The sequence below is a fragment of the Clupea harengus genome, chromosome 5 (assembly GCF_900700415.2).
Source record: "Clupea harengus chromosome 5, Ch_v2.0.2, whole genome shotgun sequence".
In the NCBI taxonomy this organism is placed as follows: Eukaryota; Metazoa; Chordata; class Actinopteri; order Clupeiformes; family Clupeidae; genus Clupea; species Clupea harengus.
Window position 1 is genome coordinate 20234520 of NC_045156.1, and position 26294 is coordinate 20260813.

General features: G+C 43.2%; 1 protein-coding gene across 7 annotated transcripts in view; it reads left to right on the forward strand.

The window, feature by feature from the left end:
- Positions 1-5028: 5028 nt before the first annotated feature.
- Positions 5029-26294, forward strand: part of ralgapb (Ral GTPase activating protein non-catalytic subunit beta) — a 32137-nt gene continuing 10871 nt past the window's right edge. For 2 of the 7 annotated variants that reach the window (XM_031568026.2, XM_031568028.2), the window contains exons 1-20: positions 5030-5465; positions 7070-7277; positions 8584-8786; positions 9522-9688; positions 10460-10646; positions 10891-11022; positions 11657-11835; positions 12540-12590; positions 13693-13764; positions 14040-14099; positions 15463-15614; positions 15892-16102; positions 18115-18316; positions 19126-19293; positions 21318-21432; positions 21653-21797; positions 21939-22003; positions 22324-22462; positions 23818-23951; positions 24965-25147. In XM_031568026.2, the coding sequence (XP_031423886.1) occupies positions 7101-7277; positions 8584-8786; positions 9522-9688; positions 10460-10646; positions 10891-11022; positions 11657-11835; positions 12540-12590; positions 13693-13764; positions 14040-14099; positions 15463-15614; positions 15892-16102; positions 18115-18316; positions 19126-19293; positions 21318-21432; positions 21653-21797; positions 21939-22003; positions 22324-22462; positions 23818-23951; positions 24965-25147 (2742 nt within the window). In that variant the 5' untranslated portion in view covers positions 5030-5465; positions 7070-7100. Of the gene's footprint in view, positions 5466-7069; positions 7278-8583; positions 8787-9521; positions 9689-10459; positions 10647-10890; positions 11023-11656; positions 11836-12539; positions 12591-13692; positions 13765-14039; positions 14100-15462; positions 15615-15891; positions 16103-18114; positions 18317-19125; positions 19294-21317; positions 21433-21652; positions 21798-21938; positions 22004-22323; positions 22463-23817; positions 23952-24964; positions 25148-26294 lie in introns of all 7 variants that reach the window. The other 5 variants (XM_031568029.2, XM_031568027.2, XM_031568032.2 and 2 more) reach the window with 5 other exon arrangements.

The window sequence follows — 26294 nt, forward strand, 5'->3', positions numbered from 1 at the left end:
GTTTCAGTTCTGAACACTCGTGGCTCTCACGTGTGCTACAAAAGCTATTTTGTTTGACAAAGTGCAGACGCAGCACATGTAACTCAATCAAAGGTGTTTGCTACATGTGACTCATCTTAACGGAATCAATTATCGAGAGTCCTCCTGAAACACCACATGTTGTATTAAGGAGTCATTTTAGCATTAAAATTGATGGCACCTTCCCCTTCTTTTGAATAATGAAACTGGATGATGAAAGCTTAACGTTTGCCAAAGAAGCGGTTAAGAGCATATTACTAATTTAGTGCACATCAGTTACTGGTCAGAGTAGTTCACAATGGAAGTTGTTTACACAGTAACCCAAACATTACTGATATTTAACATGGTACAAGTTTTTAAATATTTAATTTGTCCTAGGTACAAGCAGTGTGATTAATCCTGGCATATTCCTTAAATTTGTACCCACAGGTGTTATGCATCTGTAGACCCCCATTGTCTCCTTAACAGAGTAACCCTTTTAATGATGATAATTGTGGAGAAAATAATGCAGATGTGAACATATCCGTAAATTATAGATGATTAAAATGGCTTTTAAAAGCTTTGTTGAGGAATTAAATTGCACTACACAAGAGAATAATAAGTAACAGTGGCATGGCTTCATTGATATTTAAAATGGGGCTTTAAATATGGCCCTGTGGAGAGAGATGTTGAGTGCACAATCACATCTATGATAAATATTGTATATGTAATATGTTGTTTGAGGACCTCTAGTTGACATTGTATGCACGAGGGAAAATAAAGGCTCCCTGCATATCTCAAGGTCAGCCATACATCTTGAGACCTACATCTCCTTTGCATGCTTCAGCCACTGTGTTTTTTATTTATTTTTGTGTAACTCACATGTTTTATTTATCATATCTCTCATGTGCAGATGTTAAAAGCTGTCGTCCTGGATGCATTTCCACAGAGCATGTGACAATTCTCTGAATCATCACCATGCAAAAGTATAGGAACATCCACAAGCAAAGCTTCATTGATGCTCTCTGCACAGTGGTTCTTGCCTCTTCTTTGATCATAAGGTGAGCGGTAGGTGCACTGCGCCTGCACTGGCGGCTCTTGCAGTCACAGTAATGCATTTGTTTTCGTTTGATTCAGGCTGTGTACGAGTGTATCAATGTATTATTAATCCTCCTGAAGCCTCAAGTCTCTTCCTCTCACCAAACACTACTCAATCTGCTTAGCGCCACTAAACCATTCGACAACAGCCCCGCGCAAACAGGAACAAATATTAAGCAGAAGCACAGTGGTGCTGTGTTTTTTTATTTATTTTTGTATTTTTAAGACGCAGCAGTGGCAAAAGAGGAATGTCTCTGAATATAATTACAGCGGGGCTTCAGATCTTCAGATTGCTCCTCTGTCGGATCCCTCTCAGTACGGAGGTTCTCGCCGCCTCTGGACTCTGAGACGATCCTGGGCTGATTTAGGTGACAGCTCTTTAGCCCTCCACGTGCCTGACAGCCATTAGGAGACACCCAAGGGCATGAAACCCAGAGACGGATCCCTTCGGCGAGGGACTGGTGTTCGGCGAGCGCCCACAAATCAAAGGCAGTGTGAGGACAGGACCCGGTGACGTGCAGCACTGAATCATGACAATCAGTGAAGGCGATCATTGGAGAGAGAAAGGCTTCACATTGGAATACATATTTGAAAAAAAAAAAAAGACTGCTTGAGGAGTCATAAAGGATGTTTTTTTCCTCTGGTAGTGTCCTGCGTCACCAACCCCCCAGCATATTCAAACATGAGACTATGGTTTGGCACCTGAATGTGTCTCCCAAGTGTGAAAATGATATAAGGAGTGGTTTTGTCTTGTCTTTCTCTTGATAAAATGCATTCCCATACCAACATACTCCCCTTTTGACTTTTAGTAGGCTAAGTACTTTATCTGCACACAAAAAAAAATCATAGCTAACGCTCAATAACATAAATAGTTTGATCAATATTCTAGACAAAATAGCCTACAGAGAATGTTCCCATTGAAAATGAAACAAAAGGGCTGCCCTCCACAATTTTTTGTTCAACCCTTTCAGTGTAAAAGCAACTGCAGCCCATCTGCATGCCAACTGATGGGCATTGAACAGAATGTTTTGCAATACTGAAAAGACCATTATTCTTAATAGGCTCACTGAAAACTTTACACTGTGACCTCTAAATGAGGTCTCACTTTTTTTCAAAGACCAAAGGCCCAAACCATTTATTTATTTATTACACAGGGTTTTAGTATTATGATTTCTGTTATTGTGATGTAAAAATTCCAATCAGTCATTTATCATTACACTGACAATCCCTGGTGCATGATGGTTTTGCACTGCTGAGGGATTACTAATGTGAATACTATCTCCTACCCCAGATGGCTGAGGGCTTGCGCTCCTGCTTAACCCATGTAGGAAAGGTGCCATCTACTGGATATGTGAATTATTGCAGTTTGGTTCACGTTGAGCCGTGCATCTCCACTCATGTGATTCAATTAATAATAAAAAAAACATTACTGTAACTCAATCAGTTTGAGATAATGCTAGTAATGACCACATACAACCATGAAACATTAACATGCTAGCATGCATGTTGCACACTAGGTAGCTGATTATCCTATTGTCTGTGACAGGTCTCAGAATGTATTATTTTGAGATGTGAACAGCAAAGGATTTATGATTGTTGACTAGCCCAGTGAATTAAAAATAAAAATCACTCTGTAAAAACATTGACTGAATTGACTGTCCAATGACAATGCTTCTCTTTATACATGCAGAAGCAGTGAGTAGTTTTTGTTGTTTAAAATACGTTTTGTATTAAGATGTATTGACTTAAAGTAATGATGTACTATGAATAAATAAACAAACATGTTGTTTCCTGATATTGTTGTGCATTGTATGCATAACTTATTCTTGGTATCAGGTTTTAATGCAGGTGTTTACATGTTCAAAGATCAGAATTCTACAGAGAGGAATGAGGCACGGAATCAATGACTATAAAATGCATATAAGGAAATGATGTGGGCTTTTTTTTATCTGGCTTTCAGAATGACTTTATTGTTGTAAGTCTAAAAGCATTTTTTGACAGCAGAAACTACTTACTGTACCTTTAACTCATGGCTTACAGAGCACAGATGCCATGAAGTGCCCGTGGATTATTATAGGACAATGCAGATGAAAATGGTCATGCACTTTACACTGAATGTGCAAATACTGGCCTCTTTAATTATTTACTGTGGCAGCCTGTCTTGGGCTAGTGAATAGAGTGCAGTGCAGTGCTTGCTGTGACGATGCAGAAATTATTCTGACAAGATGCAGTGAAAGCCTGGAGCAAAAAAGCTTCAAGGAGGAGGGGTGATGCAGGCAGCGGTTTAAACCCTATAATGGACCTAAAATACCGTCAGATTAAGAAACTGTCAGGCAAAGTTCATTACATGAACATTATGAAGTGAGATAAACTAAATATTTCAGGCGGTTAATAAAGGTAAAGTTTGGCTGAAGCCAAAATACATATTTCATTCAAGTCTGTTGGAAGCAGAACATATTCACTTGGGCCTATTTTGCCTCAGGTATTAATATACCCAGTTCTTTGAGGAAAAGGCGTTGTTTTTTTTGTTCAGAGTGGCGTTCATGCATGTATAATTCAATTCATATTCCCAAATACCTTTAAAAATATCCAGAATAAAGTAACCGTGCGAGCACCAGCACAAACAGAACAAGTAAACTGAGACCAGGTGATGGCGCTATTTACCAATTTTTTTTCCTGAAAAGAATTGAAGGGTCTATTCACTCACAAATCGCTCACAAAAATGTGATGGAAAAAATGGTACAGGAGGTAGAATACTAAATGCTCTATCTTCACAACTGTAGAGGTTATAGTGTCCCTGCTCACTCATATTTAGCTCATAAATAGGCTACTGAATTGATGCCGACAGAGGATGAAATTATTCTTGGTTCATTATATTTTTAATTGAACAAATTCTTAGGCCTAAATCTTTGTTGGGCCATCAGCTCAGCTGACAAATCAGTGGACATGCAGTCATGATGTAGCAAGTTGCTGAACAGTCTTTTTTTTTGTTGCCTAAGCTGCATTCCTACCAGTCAGAGTATAGAAAACAAAACAATACAAACTCCAATTCGCAACTCTTTTTTTTTTACCACACTCAAAAGTTTAGGTTGCATGGAAATTATTATCCTATCAGTATTATCCTATATTGTTTAACAGTTTGTCTCTGTCACTTTGGCACAATTCTCAGATCAGAATGTAAAATTCTCAAAATAGGCCTACTTGTTCAAGTTCAATTTCTCATACATTTTTTAAATCGTCTGCAGCTTAGTCTCAGGAATGAAAAAGAGAGGTTTTTTTTTAAAGAAACAATTTGACAAATTATTGTTTGTGATCATTTGTGCCACACACCATGAAGATTACTGTGAGTTTCATCTTTATCAAGTTCCTAAGTTCTTCTATGAATGAAGGTGAAATATCAGTCACATGATTGGATATTTGGTCTTGATACATTGTTGTGTTGAAATTGGTGACATGAATAACATTAATTTGCTAGAAAGTCATATCTAGTTAGTTGAAGACAAGCAATGATCTGGTATGTTGATCAATCATGTTGATGAAAGGCCTATACAATAAAAAGCAACTTCGAAAATATGGAATACACGTCCATGATTGATAAGCCTACACTATTAGGCTATATTGACAGCATGGTTAAGCATTTTGACTGTCTTGGTTCTAAACAATGACGCAAGGACTTTTCATTGTAGTTGCACTGACATATTCATTGTCATAACAGTTTACCTTTGAGACATAAACTAAGATTTCTGAGTGAGTTAAGTGCTTTTGCAGGTAGGCTAATCCATTGTGTGGTTTTGTTTGTACCAATTAAAATGCACTTACTGTTTCAAAAAAGGTTAAGAATGTTTCAGGAAATGTTCCACACCGACTATGGCAATGAAAATAATTCTAATATAAACGCAATACCATATTGAACGCACCCACATTTTCACTTCCACCTCCTCCGCCACTGAAGACCAATGATTGGCTAGCAGAGTCCAAACAGGGCCTTGTTTTTAAAGAGCCATGTCTCTTTTGCTACAATAAATCTCCGCGGTAGTTTTTCTATTGTCCTCCCTTTTAATGAGAGGGAAATATAGTGCACTTTCTTGGGAGAACTACAGTCTACCAACATTCGTCAGTTATGCTAACAGTTGTTTGCCTCCAGCCTTTGTCTTTAATTAATTAAAAGACCAATCCACATGGTCTAGGTCTCCGTATACATTTGCATCGCTGCTGCCAACCTTACCGGATGACGACAGGGCGGAAAGGCTTGTCCATGTCAGTGGATTTTCAGCGACAAAGATGATGTTTCTGAGGTTCATTCGTTGGTCCAAGTACCTGTGCTGAGAAGACACCGATGTCTGATATGTCAACCGTTCCCTCAGACGCAGGTAGTCGGCGATCTGTGGTTGTTTGTCTTCTAAAAGACAACTTGTGTGTGTGTGTTGCTGTCGTAAATGTCCCGCAGTGGGGCCTACAATAACAGTGCATTTCCAGTAGATTCGGCTCCAGATCACCTTGCCACTGTTAGCTGTCTAGGATAGCTTGCGCTAAGTTTTGAAGAAACGTCTGCATCGGAGCTATTCATTTCCAGAATAAACATACGTGCTGTTATGTCAAACTCACATATTTATAAGTTGACACAGCGTTGTCTGATAATGTAGCTATTTCGCCATCTTATACATGCATTTAGCGACAGCTAACGCTAGCACAGTTAGCTGTTTCTGGCAGCCCCGGGCTAGTCCAGTTAACACATCCCAGTTGGTTAGTAAGTTAAGTCGGACTAGTTTTTCTTATCGGCTTTGGGTTTGTCACTTCTGAAACCAGTCTAAAGTTAGCAAGAAATATGTATTTGACTTGTCACCAAGTTTCATGAAAGCTAGACAACGGTGTTACGAATGGTGAACTGTTTCACGTTAGCTTCCTCGAAAAAAATCTTTACTGTACTGTTAGCTAGCAAGAATGAGTTAGCCACATAGCTAGAACTTTAAACGGGCTTGCCCAGTGCAACGAAGTGGCCGATTTGCTTTCTTGGTAGCTAAAGCACACATCAGTAAGATGAAAGAATTTGATTGTATGAATGTCAACTCTGGTCGTTTCTCGCATGTTGATTTTATTTAAGTCTCACTTCAAAAATCAGCGAGTAAACATGCTAATGCTAACTTATGTGCAGCCACTAGTTTGTCAGCTGTAGCTATGATTAGCGCTCGAACTGAAGGCTAGAGGGCGGAAACTTTTCTCACGTTTGTCAAGGTAGCGTCATATCAAATCAGGAAATTAGAAGGGATAAGGAAGCTTGTTAATACCAGTGTTCGAAACGAGAAATGCTTGACAAATAATCTTACTTAAAAAATATTCCGATGGAGGTTATTGTCTATGCATTGTTAACGTTATATTTCTGTCCAAAAAGCGGTATGTCTGTGTGCTCTCAAAATCATGTTATGGAAATTTGGGACATACCAAACTAACCCATTTAACACGCGTTTAACACTTATCCTTTTGTTACGTTTGGTACATTCGGTTTTTAAAACTAGACAGTGTTTCCATACACTTTTGGGAATGTCCATTTGCCACACGCCCCGACTCTGTTTACCATTTGATGCTTATGTTAGCATATCAGATAAAAGGAGACAAGAAGACTCCAAACTTAAAAATAAATAAATAAACATTGGGACATGTCATTGCTCAGACATACGCTCTCGTAAGCCTGCCAGTTAAAATAAGCGGGCCACCTTGTTTTTGACAGTTCTGAACAGGTTGTATGCCCATTGAAATTCAACGTGGAACATGTTGCCAAAACACAACAAGCCCTTTCTTTGTTTGTTGTTCCTTTCAAGTGAACTGTGAGACCTGAATCAGTATTACATGATGGGCAAAGAGATCAAGAAACCATTTTACCCACCCAACCCATTGCATTTGGTCAAACTACTAATCTTACACTGTAGGTGCATGAAATCATGTCTATATCTTTTCCCTGTATATCTTCATTTGATAGGCTGTTCTTGGATCCAGTAGAAGCCCCAGTCATGTACTCAGAGTGGAGGTCTCTGCACCTGGTGGTCCAGAATGACCAGGGCAACGTGAGCGTCCTGCACTCCTACCCGGCAACGGTGGGACGAGATGTGGCCAATGCCGTGGTCCGGCCCCTGGGAGCCAGCCTGGGGGGGCCCACATCAGAGAGCTTTCTGAAGACTGATAAAGAGGTACAGGAGCATTTGTGTGTGTTTGAGAGAGAGGCTGTGTGTGAGTGAGTGCAAAAGAGAGTGAGTGAGTGAGACTGAGTGATAGAGAATGAATAGGAAAACGAGAGAGACAGAGAGAATGAAAGTCAAGGAGAGGGGTGGTGCTAGACCTAAGAGGGTACTAGAGAATCAGTCTCTTGTAAGTCATACTGTGTGTTTAGCTTGGGCCATTGTTTTAAGCTGCAGATATGCTTTCCTGTCCCATTGATTGATGATTGTTGAAATCCTTGGTGAAGGACCCCATTGCACCCTGTTATGACATTAATGTTGCTCGGACATTTTACTCTGATGCTTTCTCTCTCGCTTTTTCTTTCTCTTTCTTCCTTTCTTTCTTTCTTTCTTTCTTTCTCTCTCTCTCTCTCTCTCTCTCTCTCTTTCTCTCTCTCTCTGTCCGTTGATGCCTTCAAACCAATGGCATATCATTTTTTTTCAAGAATACATGTAACAGTTCCCTTTTTGTTTGTATGTGTTAGCTGACTTGTATTGTGTGTCTATGTGTGGACCCAGAACAGAACTCAGTATTGTTCCCTGTGCCTTTTCTGACTTCCGCCCCCGTTGTGTTGGAACTTCGGGTTCCTCCCGGCTTCTGTGTGGCGTGATAACAGCGCAAGGATTTCCTGTGTATTCCCCTAGGGCCTCTGCCTCTGATTTTCACTGACTGCTCTCCTCTCCTCTCCTCTCCTCTCCCCGCCCAACCCAGCTCAACTCAACCCAGCCCTCCACAGACCATTAGATAAGGCTGTTTTGCTATAAGGGGCTGGCAGAAATTCATGCCCCTTGCCAAGGAATGCACCATAGCTCTTTATTCAGCGTGGCTGAGTGTCTCCGTGCAGTTTCCTGGCATGTTTTTGCTCACAAGATAAGTGGCTGAGCATGGCAGAGTGCATAGGGGGCACCGCCTGAGGGTACTCTTCCTGTTAAGGACAGGGTGGTTGTTCGGCTGGGCAGCCACATGCTGAGGTTAATGAGTGATGTTGTTGATGAAGACTTTAGAGAACGTGTCATGTTGTTAAGAGGACAAATTTAGCAGTCTGTTGTCAGTGGCCTTTAGTGTGTTGCACGATTGCTGTCTCTCATGGTTCCAGAATTGTCCCATTCACTCTCAGCAGTGTTGCTGAACAGCACGAACACTAGACAAGATAAAAAGAATAGTTCTGAATGTTTGTGCCATTCTGCCATTCATTTCCTCATAGACATCTGTGATCCGTTTGTGTACAACGCTTTACGTTACTCAGCTGTTCTGTATCCTTTCCCCTCTGGACTTCAGGTGAAATGGACTATGGAGGTGCTATGCTACGGCCTCACCCTGCCTCTGGACGGAGACACGGTCAAGCTGTGCGTGGACGTCTACACAGACTGGATCATGGCCCTGGTGTCCCCGCGAGACTCCATACCTCAACCCATCATCAAAGAGCCCAACCTCTACGTCCAGACCATTCTCAAACACCTTCACAACCTCTTCTTGCCAAGGTACCACAACTTTGTGTGTGTGTGTGTGTGTGTGTGTGTGTGTGTGTGTGTGTGTGTGTGTGTGTGTGTGTGTGTGTGTGTGTGTGTGTGTGTGTGTGTGTGTGTGTGTGTGTGTGTGTGTGTGTGTGTGTGTGTGTGTGTGTGTGTGTGTATGTTTGTTATTCTACATATCCTGTTGTGTCATTGGTGGCCTATTCTCGTGAATACCAGTCAAATTGAATGAGAGGTTGGCTTGTTCTATGTGATCGTGTGTCATTTCAGCTGAAAAGCTTTCTCAAGATGTTATTTTGGCATGCTGATATTTTGGGATATTTGTTTTCTTTGATATTTTTTGTCAAGGAGGAAAGGTTGGGTTAGAGGACCAGTCTTGTTGGCTCTTTATTTGCTTTGATGGAGCGCCCTTGATGACAACTATCAGGAACCGAAATAATATAAAAAATAGAACTGCTTTAAATATGGCTTTCTATTCTTTCATCTTTCCCTCGTCACTCACCTTTTTTATATTCTATTCTCTGTCTTTGTCTCTTTTCCACTCCTTTTTAACTCTTCTGTAGTTCTTCTCTCTCTCTCTCTCTCTGTCTGTCTGTCTGTCTCTCTCTCTCTCTGTCTGTCTCTCTCTCTCTCACCATCTATCTATCTTAACCCTTTCCATGCTCTCTTTCTTTCAAATTTGACCAGTGTGACTTAATGTGTTAATTTTCAGTTGTTGTTTTCCTCTCCTCTCCTCTCCCCCAGGCCGGAGCACTGCAACCCAATGCACTTCAGGTTGTGTCAGCAGGTGCTGTGTGCGGTGCAGAAGCTGGCGCGGGACTCCTCCTCCATGGTGCGCGAGACCTGGGAGGTGCTGCTGCTCTTCCTGCTGCGCATCAACGACACCTTGCTTGCACCGCCCACAGTAGGAGGTGAGAAATGAACACGCTGCAGATCTACAAGCTCCGAGATGGGCTGCTGTGGATGGGCAGTTGTGTCTGACACACACACACACACACGCTCACACACACACACACACACGCTCACACACACACACACACGCACTCGCACACTCACCTCACAAACTCACTACACACACACATACAGGCACACACTTCTTACCCATTCACTCCTTGCACACACTACTTAGACACACACACCTTTCTACAGTGTTCACTTAGCATCACATCAGCATCACATCAGCACTTGCAGAAAATCAGTGCTTTCCTCTGGAAGACTTTAAAGGTACAGTCCACGACTGTATTCCCATACACTTTTTGTCAAATTCAGCAAATTGCTCCTCACAGTCCTCAAGCTGCCAGTGTTTGTGCTAAAAAAAAAAACTCAAGTGTTCCTAGACAGTCCTGGACCTCTAAATGGCAAAGCAACAAAGTGGCTCAGACCGAGCCCTAAACAATTCCAGCCAATCAACATGGTGCTACAGGAGCACAAAACGGAGGGGTGCAATTTGATTGGCTGTTGAGCTCAAATATCAAAAACCTTTTGCGACACCGAAACAGAATCGTGGACTGCATCTTTAAAGAACACATTGTGCTCCTTTTAATTTGGCATACATCGGGGAAAAAATCATGATGTAGCTTGGATTCCCTGCTTGGATCACTGTTTGGATTCCCTGCTTGGATCACTGTTTGTCGTGATATCAGAAGAGCAGAGCCCTGACTGTCTTGGTGTTGCTTTTGCAGGTGGCATTGCTGAGAAGCTGGCGGAGAAGCTGATCAGCGTGCTGTTTGAGGTGTGGTTCCTGGCCTGCACGCGCTGCTTCCCCACGCCGCCCTACTGGAAGACGGCCAGGGAAATGCTGGCCAACTGGAGGCACCACCCCCCTGTGGTGGAGCAGTGGAGCAAGGTCATCGCCGCCCTGACCTCCAGGTAAACAGCAGCACTCACCTGGCCACCGTAAGGACTGCAGATCAGGGAAGAATATGTCCGTGCTCAAGTGCCCAAGTCCGCAAGACACAGCCCAGACGAGAGCCAGTGGAATCTGTATCTTTGCCCTTGATGTGACTTCTTGATTTAAGAAGTTTAAGAAAGTTCTTGAAAATAAGATCTTCTCTCTCTCTCTCTCTCTCTCTCTCTCTCTCTCCTCTTGTTTGTTTTCTTTTCTTCTGTCCAGATTGTTACGATTTACATACGGTCCCTCGTTCCCACCATTCAAGGTCCCAGAGGAGGATGCCAACCTCATCCCCTCTGAGATGGACAATGACTGTGTGGCTCAGACATGGTTTCGTTTCCTGCACATGCTCAGGTACTGCACCCAGGAGAATCCATCCCCTTCACTTACCAGATTATAGAATAGAATGGAAATCCTTTATTTACATTGTATAGCTTTGCATACAATGAAATTTAAAGCGCTGCTCCTGTTGGTGATTAAGAGTAGAACAAAGTGCAGTGGTATGGAGTACTTCCAGTATGATGCAAATAAAAAGAGGAACATTTTTGTTCTGTTTTTTGTTTTGTAACATTGCCAAGAACAGACAACAGAACACTAAAGTTTGTATAGATATTTATTTTTTGTAGAATCTATAATCTGCATATTGACATAAATTAAATAAAAAGGGAAAAATCCTTTAAATTACAGTGTGAATGACACTGCACCATATACAGTACATTTGACCAGTTGTCCCATCACAAGTAGTCAATTCAACATATCCATAATTTCCAGGAAGCGGATGTGTACCACAAAAAAATGTGCAGAACTAAATGGACTACAGGAACGAGTTGTTCTCCATTCCTAAACCAAAGTTTCAACAGTAACAGTACTGGAAGTAATATAATACTCGGCACCTTTCTAGTGTACAACTCCAAAGCTAGCCAAAGATATCTCTCATCGTACACCACCCCACTGAAGCCATGCTAACTAAGTCCCCCCCCCCCCACAGCAATCCGGTGGACCTAAGTAACCCAGTGATCGTGAGCTCCACGCCAAAGTTCCAGGAGCAGCTCCTCGGGGTGAGTGGCGTGCCCCAGGAGATGGTGCAGCACCCCTGCCTCAAGCAGCTGCCACAGATCTTCTTCCGGGCCATGAGGGGCATAAGCTGCTTAGTGGATGCCTTCCTAGGTGAGCATGTAGTACCTTCGTCCCACAGAGTCTCTCTTCTAAATCCCATTACTGAATCCCCTTCAATAGGAGAGACAAGGCAAGACAAGACACAGGCAAGTTTATTTATATGGCACATTTCATACACGACTGTGCTTAGCATAAATAAAAGCATAAGGAGCATCCAAAGAAAAAAAAGTAAGTGCTTAAGAGTGGAAAATAATAAAAGATAAAAAAAATTTAAAAAAGTACATCAATTAGAGTAAAACCTAGTGGAAGTAGCCCCAAATGTGTGTTGTCTTTCAGAACACTGAATAAACCCAAAAGTCACTTCCCCGTCGGGAGTGACTTGAGGTCTACTTCCAGAGTTAATAGTTTAAAGGTGGATGAAATGTGTGCTTTCTTTGTACTATCAGTTCTCTGTCTGGGAACCCACAGCGCTAACATTTTGTAAGTCTCTTCCTGCTCAGGTGTAGCCAATTGGCCCATCATTTTACTGTGTATATTTGTAGAGTCAAAGGCAGAGAGATATGCAGTGCTCCGGCAGCCCAGGATATGAGCTGAGTTGCTGCTCGAACCAGAAAGAAAACTGCTGTCACAGTAATCCTTTGAAAGACTCGCCCTCTCAGCTGAGCTCAGCTGGACAGCTCTGAGAGATAATCTGTCTTATTTTTCTTTTATATTATGTTGAATTGGCTCAAGTGTTGATCTGTGTTCTCCTGTAGGTGTTGCGGTCTTTAAACGACTCGAGCTCCGTGAAAAGCTGCCCTCTTATGGTACTCTGTCTTCTGGTCCCCTGTCCTCTCTGTCCTCTCTACCATGATTCTGTCAATCTGGGCTATAAGGGATTGTGACTGTGGCTGGCTGCTCTGTTTGTCCCTGATTGCTGCAAGAACTGAAACGCAGAAAGATGGGGTTTCTACCGTTTACCAAACCGTTTCATAGCTGGTTAACTGGACCACTTTGTGTCCTTTGAGCCCTTGGGGGGGGGGGGGTTGGTTACCAGCCCAAACACACACACACGCACCCACACACACGCACGCACACACACACACCTGTTAGTCCTATCAGCACATTTAGATCGCGTTTGTAGAGTTAAGTCATTGTCAGTTAAACAGTCTCAGGGTTTAATCTTCCTGTGGTCTGTCCCAGTGTAACAGGAAGTGTGTGTGTGTTCGGCTGTGGTTAGGCAGAGTGCAGACCTATGCCTAAATTAGGATAGGGTGGGCCTCTTCGCTTTATGACCGTTCGGTAGAACTAAGTCACTAAGCACTTCATCTTTCTGCTACACAATGTGTAATGCCCCTTTGACCTTTGAAAATATGCAGGAGCCTATAAACACACTTAAAAGTGTGTGTGTATGTGAGGGCGTGTATGTGTGTGTCAGACTGGCTTGCATGTTTGGATGCCCTTTTCAGACCTCACATAGTGTTTACATTGTTCCACTGAGCCTGACAGGCACATATACATTGAGCTATGCAGTAACATAAACATTGTTAGCACATAGGCATTTGCACATACAACAAATATTTTCCTTTCCCCCACATCGGTATGTCCTGTTTGTTGACTGTTAAATGTCATGACCGGCCGGAATCGACCAATGACCGACGTGCTCTGGCCATGTTAATGTCTTAATTTGTCAGTGGCAGCAATGATCAACCTGTTACTAAACACAAATCAACCTTTTCCCACGTGCTCTTGCATTGTGCCACGTACTACTAACACACTGTCATTGTTGTGTGTGTGTGTGTGTGTGTGTGTGTGTGTGTGTGTGTGTATTCCTTCATATCCTGGCTCCTGTGTGCACTCCGTTTAGAGGTGCCATTTTTTCCCGTTTTACCTTCTGTTTCCATCCATTTTTCTCTCTTCCTTGTGTAGGCTTACATGAGCTTTCCCCCATAGGAGACCCCCCGCCTCGGGGCTATAAACGTGACCGGCTCCCTTCTTTAGGTACCTTGAGTTGCACCAAAGCAATGATCTCATCTGTTACAGCAATGCTTCTTCCCTCAGATAGTGCTGGCCTCAGTCAGCAAAGCATGTTTTTAAGTTCAGCACATTTGGATATTGTGTTTGTTGTTTGTTTTAAATGAATCCCATAAACTGTCACTCATAACTCATAACTGATTCCACACATGACTGTTTGTGTAGTTCTATTTAGATATTTGCAAAATAAGTCCACCTGTTCCCTACTTCCTCTCAAATGTATTTCTGTTTTTGTAAACCAGGTGTTTTTCCAGGTGTTGCTGTGTCTAGGAACAATTTTCGAGACAGGCTTCCATCTTATGGTACTTTGTAGATCTCCTAAACAACCATCAGGGAGCTTGATTTGGATTGGTGGATTTTGCTGGGGTTGGAAAGATCTTATTGTGGAATGGTGCATGCACTATGGCTGTTGTGTCTGGGCCCTATAGGTCAAATGATCAAAAATGGCTCCAAATATATTCTTGCATTATACACTGCATGTGTAGTACTTCAATATCTTCATTTGATCTCATACTGGTCTCATTTTTTAGATAGATATTTTTTTCCTGCAGGTGAGGCAACTCTGATTTGTCACACCTGGTCCCCAACACACACACTGTAGGTATTCCTGTCCCTGCTCTGCATACCTGATGCATAGCTCATCAATGGCATACTTGATTGGCTGAGCACACCCATCACCCAACACCCAAGAAGGTTGTAATTACATTGACTGTAGAGCAGAGATAGATGGAAGACATGCTTGTGAGGGGGTAGGGCATGGACTGAAGCTGAACTAAAAACTCCTGGAATTGGACTTCTGGTTCGGAAGTCCTGTGGTGCCTAACGCTACACTCTTCTATGCCAGACATCCACTCAAACAGTCCATCGTGATCAGTTCAGTAAATTCATTGGTTCAAGTGCAGGTAACGGGACAAGGTTAAAGTGCTCTACTGACATGATTTTTGGACCAGGTCACAAGAGCTAGGCATTGTTTCCGCGGGCCATAATGCATTGCATCCACAGGGCTATGAAATGTGCAGACATTGTGTTAGTGCTTTATTTTGTCTTTTCCTGCATTTTGGAATCGTATCGATCTTGATCAATTTGGACATGAGTTTCACTAACCCAATCAATTTTGTGGGGATCCTCTGGAAATGTGTGGTACATGGTGCATGTAGGAAGATTACTTGAAATGATTTTTGTTATTTAATGGTATATGGCATCCTTAATCATCTTGCCTTTCATTCAGATTTTGGCATCAGGCTGGATGTTTTGCTGTACCAAATTTGTTGTTTGCTGAAACAAAATGGCACAAAGTTACCATGGTGTTAAGCCCAGTAACCAACTGATAGCATTTTGCATCTTTATGAAGTCTGTGTGGTTTGGGATGATATGTGGGAAGACCAAAAAGAAATGGTCAAGCACTAATGCGGCCAGTCAGAATGGTCCTGGGCTGCCCTACTAATGGAGAAGGTCATCCCTCGTCTCCTGGTGATTTTAAACTGTTGGCAAAACTGTGGCATGTTCGCTTGAGTGATCTGTCCTAAATAAATAAGGGCAATTTTGAAGATTTGGAATTCAGCTAATCTAATGAAGCTTTCTGTTTAAGTAAACACAGGACTTCCAGGGTGAGCTCACCTGGTTCACCTGTGTGATCTTCTGCTTTTCCATGCACCCATCCCGCAGGTATATCCCGCCCGCGTTCAGACAGTGCCCCTCCCACTCCAGTGAACAGGCTAAGCATGCCTCTGCCCCCGACCACCACGAACACCACACCTCCTCACAGCCGCCGGCACCGTCCTACAGCTGTAACCAAGACGACCAGCAAGGCATCGACGGTAGGAAGGCTGATGTTGAACTGTTTGTTTTTTTATTTTGATTTATATATATATATAAAATATATACACTGTTTTTTTTATATATAAATACATATAAAATATACATATACACCTACTGTCAATTACAGTGAAGGTAATATTACTACCAAAGGATTTTATTACAGATAAATTAAGAATAATAAGAAAGTGTGTATAAAGACGATTCTAAGTAAACTATTCAACTTTGTAAAGGATTAACCTCCTGCGAATAAAACGCTTATTTTCCTTCTGCCACCAGACGGGACAGTCCAAAGTTTCACACCAGACCTCCTCCTCGTCCTCTCCTCTGTCCAGCCCCAACCAAACGAGCTCCGAGCCGCGGCCCCTGCCCGCCCCCACGCGGCCCAAGGTCAACAGCGTCCTCAACCTGTTTGGCCAGTGGCTGTTCGACGCGGCGCTGGTCCACTGCAAACTCCACTCGAGCCTTAGCAGAGACAGCAGCATGACGGGTAAGATCCGACACACTCCTCACAAACACGGCCTGTCCTACCTCCCTCTGCTCGCTCACTCGTTTGCATGCTTAGCCTCCATCTTCCTGAGGGTTGGTGTTGGCGTTAAGTTTTCTCTCAATCACCGCGTGCCCCCAGCCAAGAAGATATGCAATGAGCATCAAGTGCCGGCTTTTAATGAGCGGCTAGCATTTCTTTTGGCAGGCTCTTCTCATTATAAAAAAGGATGACTTGCAGATTTGTCTGAAGGTCATTTTATTTATTTATCTTTTGAACAAGGTCATTTTTGTGGTGTGTGTTCATTAGCTGTCAGTGTTTGGTTGGCTGCATCTATAGCATTGATTCCCCCCCGCCACACCAACCCCCACTGGAGAATTGGAACTTTTTAAGGCATTTTTATGAGCTGGTCAATTCTGATTATATTAACATCTGTGAGATGTGTGGTGGAATTTGCCAAAAGCTATGCAGCTTCACCATTTCTCCTGGTTCCGTCTGTCTCCTCCTGTGCATGTGTCTGAAACCTCACCAGTTAATTAAGCAGGGACTTGCAAATGCTGGTCAGAGATGCAGTGCATCAGAGTTCATGCAGCTTGACAGAACCATTGTAGAGTGCTTCATTGCCTATGCATAATTTATTCACATGTTAATATTCTTCTTTGATTAGTTTCTTGTTTCATTTTGTGTTATCTTGCAGCCACATTTTTCCAAATTCTTCTTTCTTATAAATCTTGTAAGTAATGAGCATAATGCTTTTTACTTGATATTTTGTTTTGGCTATTTTTTAGTTTTTGCTCTCTTGCATAGGTTTGCCTTCATAGCTTGTGAGTTGAAAAGGACCACATTCTCCTAATTCTGCAATAACATTTCCATCCATTCCACTTAGTGGCACTACTTGGGTTGCAAAGGCAGTTTTTGCTTTGTTTCCTGCTTGTGTTTCCGTTTGGATTGAATGGTCACCGCCCCCATTCCTTTGGGTCAATTGTAACAGATATTGTGAACGTGAGTGGGGACTGATAACAGCGGGCTTTCTGACATTTTGCCACAGCATCACGACCAGAAGTTTATTTTACTGTTGTAGATCTGTCTCAAGTAACCTAGTCACAACACTCAGTGTTCAGGGAACAGTTAAAGCACTGCATACATTTTTGTTTACAATTGACTCATAATTGCCTTTCCCCCATCTCACCACAACACTTTTAACCCATACCCTGTTCACCATAGGGTTTTCTACTAACCAGGCGTTGAAGGACTACTGCCATTTATACTGATGTATGCCTGGGATGTCGGTGCCGTTATTATGAGTGACATCATACTTTGTGAATATTAAGAACTGCTGTTTACTCATTGGGCATGTAGTCTAATTTCTCCGAGGAATGAGTCGATTGCGTGACGGTTTGAGAGCTGACAAGGAGAGTGCATTATTTCTTTCCCCACAGTTTCTCCAGGGCCCTGTAGGCGAAAATACTTCAGTCCAGCTCAACCACTTGGCTCGGGCCATTTTTACATTGTGAAGATCCTCTGGAGTTTCCCAGTAGTTGAATAGAAACTAGAGTTGTTTTTTTTCAGGACTGATAACCCCTCTGTGAAATTGGTTTTTTTAGCTGTCTGCATTGTTTGCTTCCATAAAAACGTACTCCTGTGAGGTTCTGTTGTCTGTTTGCTTCAGAAACAGAGAAATAGAAACATTTAATAAGATGCTGACAGCAACTGCATGAAATTTCACGGGAACTTTCAGTGCAGTCTCTTTGCCAGTTACCTTTTTGGGGCCTGTGTTTCCCTCAGGCATGCCTCATTCACGGTTTTGCTTTTTCTGTGCCCTTCACTCCTCTCTGTCAATCTCTTGCTCTCTCTGGCTCTGTCTTTCTTCATCTCCTCTCACCTTTCTACTCCCTCTCTAATCTCCTCCTCGTTTCTCATCTCCTCTCCTCTCTTCCCTTGGTATTCACTCTCTTCCTCCTCCTCCCCTCCTCTTCTCTTCTCTTCTCTTCTCTACTTCTGTGTTCTCTTGCCAGCCTTAGCAACCCAGGCAGGGGTTGAGCTGAGAAGAAAGGGCTCTCAGATGTCCACAGACACCATGGTCTCCAACCCCATGTTCGATGCCAACGAGTTCCCCGACAACTACGAGTCGGGCAGGGCAGAGGCGTGCGGCACCCTCTGCCGCATCTTCTGCAGCAAGAAAACCGGCGAGGAGATTCTACCCGTCTATCTGTCCAGGTAACACTACACTAACATGCCAGGAAAAGTAAAGTAAACATTTCCACAGAGGTTGTTTGACAGGTAGTTTATTTTAAAGAAATGTTATCTACTAAATGATTTCTATCACTTTGGTATTGTTAGCAACTTGGGTGTCCACACAGAAATATCGACTGACCACAATTTCAGATCACTGGGCCTCATTCTCGAACGCAGTTAAGAACAAGTTAAGAAGAAATCTCTTTCTAACTCCACTTAAGAAGTTTCCGGGACAATTCTGGCATTCATGAAAGTTTTTTTTATCTGGGATTCGTTCTTAACTTAGAGCAGAATTTAAGGACGCTAAATGGCAGTCGTTAATCGGCCAGATTGTTCTTAAGGGCTGAATTTGTGAGAAATCATTGGTGATTGCATTCACATCAATTCTACAGACATCCTCGGATTTAAATAATTATAATAATAATAAATACGAGAATATTTGTATCGTTTCACATTTATAGTCATGATTCTATGAGGCATCGTGATGTCCTAAAATAAATAAAAGCCCTACACGAACACTGCAAATTTAAGTGAATAGCAGGTGCACGAGAACGCGCATTCAATTTAAGAATCAGTGCACAGCTAAGGACACTTTGGCGGTTTAAGAACACATTTCCAGGCGTTCATGAATCCAGCGGAGATCTTTTCTTAAGTTGGGTCTTTCGAAGTCCGTAAGGAGATATTTAAGAAGACACTTAAGAAAATGTTAGAGCATGAGACCCAATGTTTTTTCTTTCCCTTTTTGCTGTCTGGTCCTTATTACACTAACCAGGTTTGTACCTTTTGGACAGGTTCTACATGATTCTGATTCAGGGCCTCCAGATATCTGACTACATCTGCCGACCGGTTCTGGCCAGCATCATCCTCAACTCTTCTGCTCTGTTCTGCTCGGACCTGAAAGGCGTCAATGTGGTGGTGCCGTACTTCATATCCGCTCTGGAGAACATCCTGCCTGACCGGTGAGCATGAGAGAGACAGATAGAGAGTGACGCACACACACACACACACACACACACACATCACCCTCCTTCCTTCCCTTCTCCACTGCAGATGGACCGACTGCACAGAGAGAAATGGAAGCAGCTTACACGGATGTTGGTACACAAGTATATGCTAGCACTGACAGAACAAGTCCCAACATTGGGCCTCATTCTCGAACGCAGTTAAGAAGAATTTAAGAAGGAATTTCTTCTGAATTGCCCCGTGGGCCATCTTGTGGTTTTTTGAGGAATCGCATTTAAGAAAACTCTCCGTGTTAGAAGTGTTAATGAATTTGTGAGAAATCATTGGTGATTGCGTTCACATCAACTCTACAGACATCCTCGGATTAAAGTAATTTTAATAATAATAATTACGAGAATATTTGTATCATTAACAATTACGTTTCACATGTATAGTCATGATTCTACGAGGCATCGTGATGTCATAAAATAAATAAAAGGACTACACCAGAATGCTGCGCTCGTCTAGTGAGCGTCGTTTGGCACTGCCGTCTGTGCAAGTACGGCAATCCAGAATTTTCATTTGTAGTTCCACGTTGGTGGAACGAACTGCCTAGCACTACCAGAGCAGGGGCGTCCCTCTCTACCTTTAAGAAGCTTTTGAAGACCCAACTCTTTAGAGAGCACCTCCCTTCCTAACAAGCACTTCGACTAGTGCTTAACTTGCACTTACAGCAGTTACATTCCTGCACTTCGTTTTTATTTTCTATTTCGTTTTTCTATTTCTTATGTAAAGTAGTATTTATTGTTACACTAGGTCTCTATTGCTCGTAGCTTGACTGTTCTCTCCCTTGTAGCCTACGTCGCTTTGGACAAAAGCATCTGCTAAATGACTAAATATAAATGTGAATGTACACGAACACTGCAAATGTAAGTGAATAAATAAATAAGCACTAAACTCAATCACGTTGATATAGCTATAGTGGTATAGAATGGACACATCTACATCCTGCAACGGTCCATCTCTGCACCGTTGAAGTTAGATCTGCGTTTACTCGACAGTGACGGTGCTCGCTTTACGCTTTGACATGAGTCATTTACGAGTTGCTTTCGCGTAGATTCGGTTGATTCCGACTGCACACGTCACTACGGTTGCGTGCCCTTATAAGGAGCTGGCGGGGCGTGTATGTATGCAAATTCAGGAGCACGAGAACGCGCTTTCAATTTAAGAAAACTCTTCCGGTGGAGCACAGCTCAGAACACTTCTGCTGCGTAGGAACATACTTTCAAGCGTTCATGAATTTGTCGGATGTCTTTTTCTTACGTTGTTTTGCAGAAGCCCGTAAGAAACATTTCAGAAGAAACTACAGAAAATGTTCGAGAATGAGGCCCATTATTTGTTTATTTACGAAGTGAAACATTCCATCCCTAATGAGTTCTGAGAGCAGTTGTGTGAATGTGGTGAGGAGAGACTGCTGTCCCATCTCCTGTCTTGATGTTGATGGTTATACATGCAGCAAGTGCTGACGGCACATAAAAGTTTTATACTTTCGTGGGGGTTCAGGCCCTTTTTCCCTCACGCAACAAGGGTTATGCAAAGTTCATGCAATATGACCTACCACAATGTTAAATAACAATGACGAGGTAAACAATGCTCCAGCGGAGCTGGTTTTAATTATAAAGCAAAATAATACTGAATATGTATCTTATCCATGATGATATATGACTGTGAGGAGGGAATAGAGTTTAAATAGATCACATCTTAGTCTAGGAAGCAATCACATCTGTTGGGTATTTTATGTTTTAATGCTTCCCTGTTTCTACTTGGTGTTTCTGGGAGATTTCACATACTCAGAGGGAGTAAGCATTTGATTAAAGTCTTGCTATACAGAATTCCAGCTTGTCATAGTCAGATCACCCCCTCCTAGGATGGCATTGATAGCTGGATATATATTATATTATATTATGACAAAGCAATGCTGTGTTACTCTTAGATCCTTAACTGCCTACATTGGTCTCTCTCTCTCTCTCTCTCTCTCTAGGGAGTTGTCGAAGTTTAAGTCCTATGTGAACCCCACGGAGCTGCGGCGAGCCTCCATACACATCCTGCTCTCCATGCTGCCGCTGCCTCACCATTTTGGCCACGTCAAATCAGAGGTAGTAAACGCCCACTCGTCTTCCCACCGCCAGCCAGCTCCTCATCACACGCCGGCATCTAAATCAGCTCTTAGGTGCTCTGCTGTCCTCTAGAAAAACGGCGTGTCTTGTTTAGTCATCAAATCGTTGTGAGATATGGCAGCACTGTCCGTTTCTAAGTTATCACTGCAGGCCACTTCTGTAGATGCTGAATCTGAGATTTTGCCACTCTGTGTATTAGGTGCTGTTGGAAGGGAAATTCAACAATGATGACGCACTCCATGACAAGGCCGTCTCCTTCCTGTCCCTCAAGCTGCGACTGGTCAATATTTTGATTGGCGCGCTACAGACGGAGACAGACCCAACCAACACACAAATGATTCTAGGTACATTTATTTATCTTCCATTACAGTGATGTTGCTTGCATAACAATGTTATATTCTCAGTGGGACTGGAGAAAAATTGACAGCATTGACCTCTCCGTGAATAAACCAAGATGAATGAGTTTGGGACTGATTTGCTTACAGGGGCCATGCTGAATATTGTGCAAGATTCAGCTCTGCTAGAGTCAATTGGTGCTCAGGCTGAAGTGGTAAGTGATACAGTGACCGGCAATGCAGTGATGTATTTGTGTGTGTGTGTGTGTGTGTGTGTGTGTGTGTGTGTGTGTGTGTGTGTGTGTGTGTGTGTGTGAGTGAGAGTACTTAGCTGTAGCAGAAGGGGACACATAAAGTTGTGAGGACATATTGGAAAGAGTGCTAGGCTGTGCTGTGATACTCTGACCCGGTAATACAGCGATATATTTTAATATGTGTGTGTGGGTATAAGTGCTTAGCTGTAGCAGAAGAGAACACCTAAAGTCGTAAAGGACATATTGGAAAGAGTGCTGTGCTGTGCTGCTCCGCTCCACAGGGCAGTTTGGATGGCAGTCACTCCCTGGCTAAGAGCCACAGCAGAAACAACAGTGGCATCAGCACGGCCAGTGTGGGCAGCTCGGAAGCCACCACACCCGACAGCGAAAGACCCGCTCAGGCTCTGCTCCGAGACTACGGTAAGCCGGGAGGAACATGAGTGGCTGTGTCATAGGTGAAAAAAGTTTCTGAAAATTATTTGAATTTCAGTTCAAGTTCTTATTTTTCCCCCTTGAGTTTACACTAGTTTATTATTTATCCTTAGCAAACATTTTCAATTGTGTTCAGAAGAGTAATTTGGTAAAGGTTTTTTTTTTGTTTGGTCTGGTGATTTGAACTTCTGGTGTTTTTGCAGTGCTGTGTCATTCCGAATTTGTCACAAATACAACTTTTATGTTTGCCGCCACTCTCCTCTTCTTTTGAAATTGCTATTATATATATTAGCAACAGACTTGAAAACAAAGTCCCTTGGCTGCATGTCCTATTGGTTTCAGCCTTCTGCATGTGGCTAATGACCTGTGTGACTTTGCCACATGGATCTGCTTTCAGACTGTAGGATTTCCTCATACTGACCCAACTCTTAAACTGCCTTATGCTCCTCTTCCATGGATGAAAGGATGCTTAAGACAGTAAAGAAGACAGTCATTTGATCCTGTCTTCCACAGATGTGTTCTTCTGTTTGTTTGCCCTGAGTTTTGAACTGCAGTGTTCTGTCTGTTATTGCATGTCAGTGGTCAAACTGTTGTCACAATGGCTGATGCTCCCATCACGTCATCTGTAGCCCATTAATATTATAGTCTGTAAAGGGCTTTCAATATTTTTAGAGAAATTCAGTGTTTTCAGTTTTGCCTTTTGTGTTCGCTTTTGGATGTTAAATTGTGTCAGTGGTCACCAGAGTCATGAAGATGATGATCAATGTGTGCCTCTTCGATGCCCCTGTAGTGGATTAACACATATCTTTACAACGGCCATCATTCAAACATGAATCCAAATTAATATTAGGGCCTAGCTAAGAATTTACCCAGTTAGCTTTCCAATTGAAGCTGGAGCCTGTATGTAAACGGACTGATTTAGCCCCTTTAACCTCAGGCCTTAAAACTCTGGTGACCACTGGAAGTACAAGCCAAGCTTATAAATGCAATGCTGTGTCTGTATGTGAGAGAGTCTGTCTGTGTGTGTGAGTGTGTGGCTGTTTGGCTAGTCACCTGCTAGACCACTGGCCGTGCTTCAGCTTGCGTTTGGTGTGTGTGTGTGTGTGTGTGTGTGTGTGTGTGTGTGACTAACCCCCGGCTCTCTCTCTCCCTCTTTCCTCTCCTCTCCTATCCTCTCCTCTTCTCTTCCCCTCTTCACTCTTCCTTTCCTCTCCTCTCCTACACCACCTCCTCCTCCCCTCCTTGCCTGCCCCTCTGTCTCCCTCCCTCTCTCTCTCTGTGTCTCTCTCTCTTGCTGTCTCTCTGTGGGGCTTTCTGGCTGGCTCTGGGGGTTCATATCCAAGCTCTTCACACAGATACGGCCAGCGGCCTGCTCATCCGCAGTATCCACCTGGTCACCCAGCGGCTCAACTCCCAGTGGCGGCCCGACATGAGCATATCACTGGCGGCTCTGGAGCTCCTCGCTGGCCTGGCCAAGGTACACCGACCCTGCAACGCACCACCCCACCCCACCCCACCCCACCCCATAGAGCCCTCCACTGTCTCACTTACCAACTCCACAAAGGCATCACTTACCCTGAAGCTGGGCAGAACTATGAAGGCTACCAGCAGGGTTGTGACTGTGATTAGAGTGTGTGTGTATATGAGTGTGTGTGTGTGTGTGTGTGTGTGTGTGTATATGAGTGTGTGTGTGTGTGTGTGAGTGCGTGTCGGTGCCAACAGTAATGGACAGAATTAGCAATATTTAATTATGGGCGGATCAATAGCGTCTGCAGCTAGTGACCTTCGATCTGCGCTGGGCAAGCAAACTGCCCTCCCTCCTCTCCACCTTCTTTGCACAAGCCCCTCCCAACCTGCACGAGCTCATCGGCCCACTAGCCCTCGCGGTAGACAGCTGTGGAACGCCAGCCGTCTTCCGTGTAGCTCGGTTTCAGCACATCTGTGCAAGATGAGAATCGGCACTCCAGGGCTTGTCTGCTCTGAGGCTGCTCAGGCCATGCTAGCCAGTGTCTGAAATGCTAATTGACTGGCCTGCAGCATGTGCTGTAAGATGCTCTGCAGGTTGCGGGGGCGCAGGGAATTTCAGCATATTTTTGCTGTTTTCCTTCTCCGTGGGAGTGATGTGTCTGTGCGATGCTCGTTACCTAATTAAGAATTTGAAATGGAGATTAAGCAAATCACACCATGTGTCCATGCCTCATGTGTCTGCAATACCTAATATCATTCTCTCCTGCTCTGTATTCATCCTTCTCTCTCTCTTTCTTTCTCTATCTCTGTCTCTATCTCCCTATCCCTCTCTCTCCATCTCTCTTTATCCATTACTCTCTCTCTCTCTCTCTCTCTCTATCCATCTCTATCCATCTTTATCTATCTATCTATCTATCTTTCCATCTCTCTCTCTAATTCAAATGAGGTTTATTGGCATGACGATACAATACTTTATACTGCCAAAGCACATATATTCATCTCTCTCTCTTCGATCTCTCTCAGGTGAAGGCGACCGTGGAGTCGTCGGACCGGAAGCGCGCGGTGAGCTCCGTCTGCAGCTACATCGTGTACCAGTGCAGCCGCCCGGCCCCGCTGCACTCCAGAGACCTGCACTCCATGATCGTGGCCGCCTTCCAGTGCCTGTGCGTCTGGCTCACCGAGCACCCGGACATGCTCAACGAGAAGGCAAGGGCTTTTTTCACGCATCGCTCTCGCACCCTCTCACGCTAAGGACACGCTGTGCACAAGTGGGGGATACGGCCCCCCCTAACTCAAGGGTTACTAGCAGGCGTGTGGTGATGCATGGAAATAAGGAAGAGATGTTTTTTCTGCGTGTTCATTATTCCAACAGCACCATTTATGTTATGTACACCTTTTCATTACATTTCATATGTAATGCAATAATCTGTACATATGTTGCACTCCACTGCATTATTTCAGCTGTAGTACTTACAGATGTACAGAGATGGCATTATCTGAGTCTGGATTCGGATAGAACACCAGAAGTGGGTGTGTTTTATACTAGGGATGAAATGGATGCAAATGAATGCTCAAACATCCCATCACATCTTTTAAGTCATATAAGAAATGCATTTGCTGGAACCAGGTGATTAGCATAGGGGAAATTGTAACTGGTTGATGGAAAGAGGTTTAGTCACTTTTAAAAGGGGGTTTTTCATGATTGAATCACGTATTTCCGTTAAAGTTGCCCCAAACAAGTTTTAAACCCATGGCTGTTCACAGCTCTCCCGCAATGAGGAGAGTGCATTCTTAAATAGGCATAACTCAGCTGATGGAAACACAGTCAAGAAGAGTCACCACACTGTCCAACCTACCTATACTGAGAAACATGCAATATCATACTTGCCACGTCAGGCAGGGGGGAAAAACATGTTAGCCTACCTGCAGTGCAATATTACCAGCACAAGGCTAGGCCACATGATGATTCAGAGACGACAAGGCTTGGCATTGAAATGTGTAAATATTTCATAATTTTCCCAGTGGCGGATACAGAAATGGCTAATGGGTAAACTTGGAAAGGTCTGGGTAGGCTTGAATGAAGCTCATCACCATACGTTTTCATAAATGTCAACCCCTTCGGATGCCTTCTGTATCACCCTCTGCAAACCTCCATACAATCCATAGAAAATCCTTGTTGCTGTCTGTTTAAATAACCATGAAATGGGATACTTGATAGGGTCTTAGTCAAAATTCCATGAAACCTATGGCTGATACATACAGCTTGTTACATCTTAAATGGACGAATATTGACTGAAATTCTAGGTAAAACATTGTTTTTTTTTCTCCAATATTTCAACTGCTGCTGACTGCT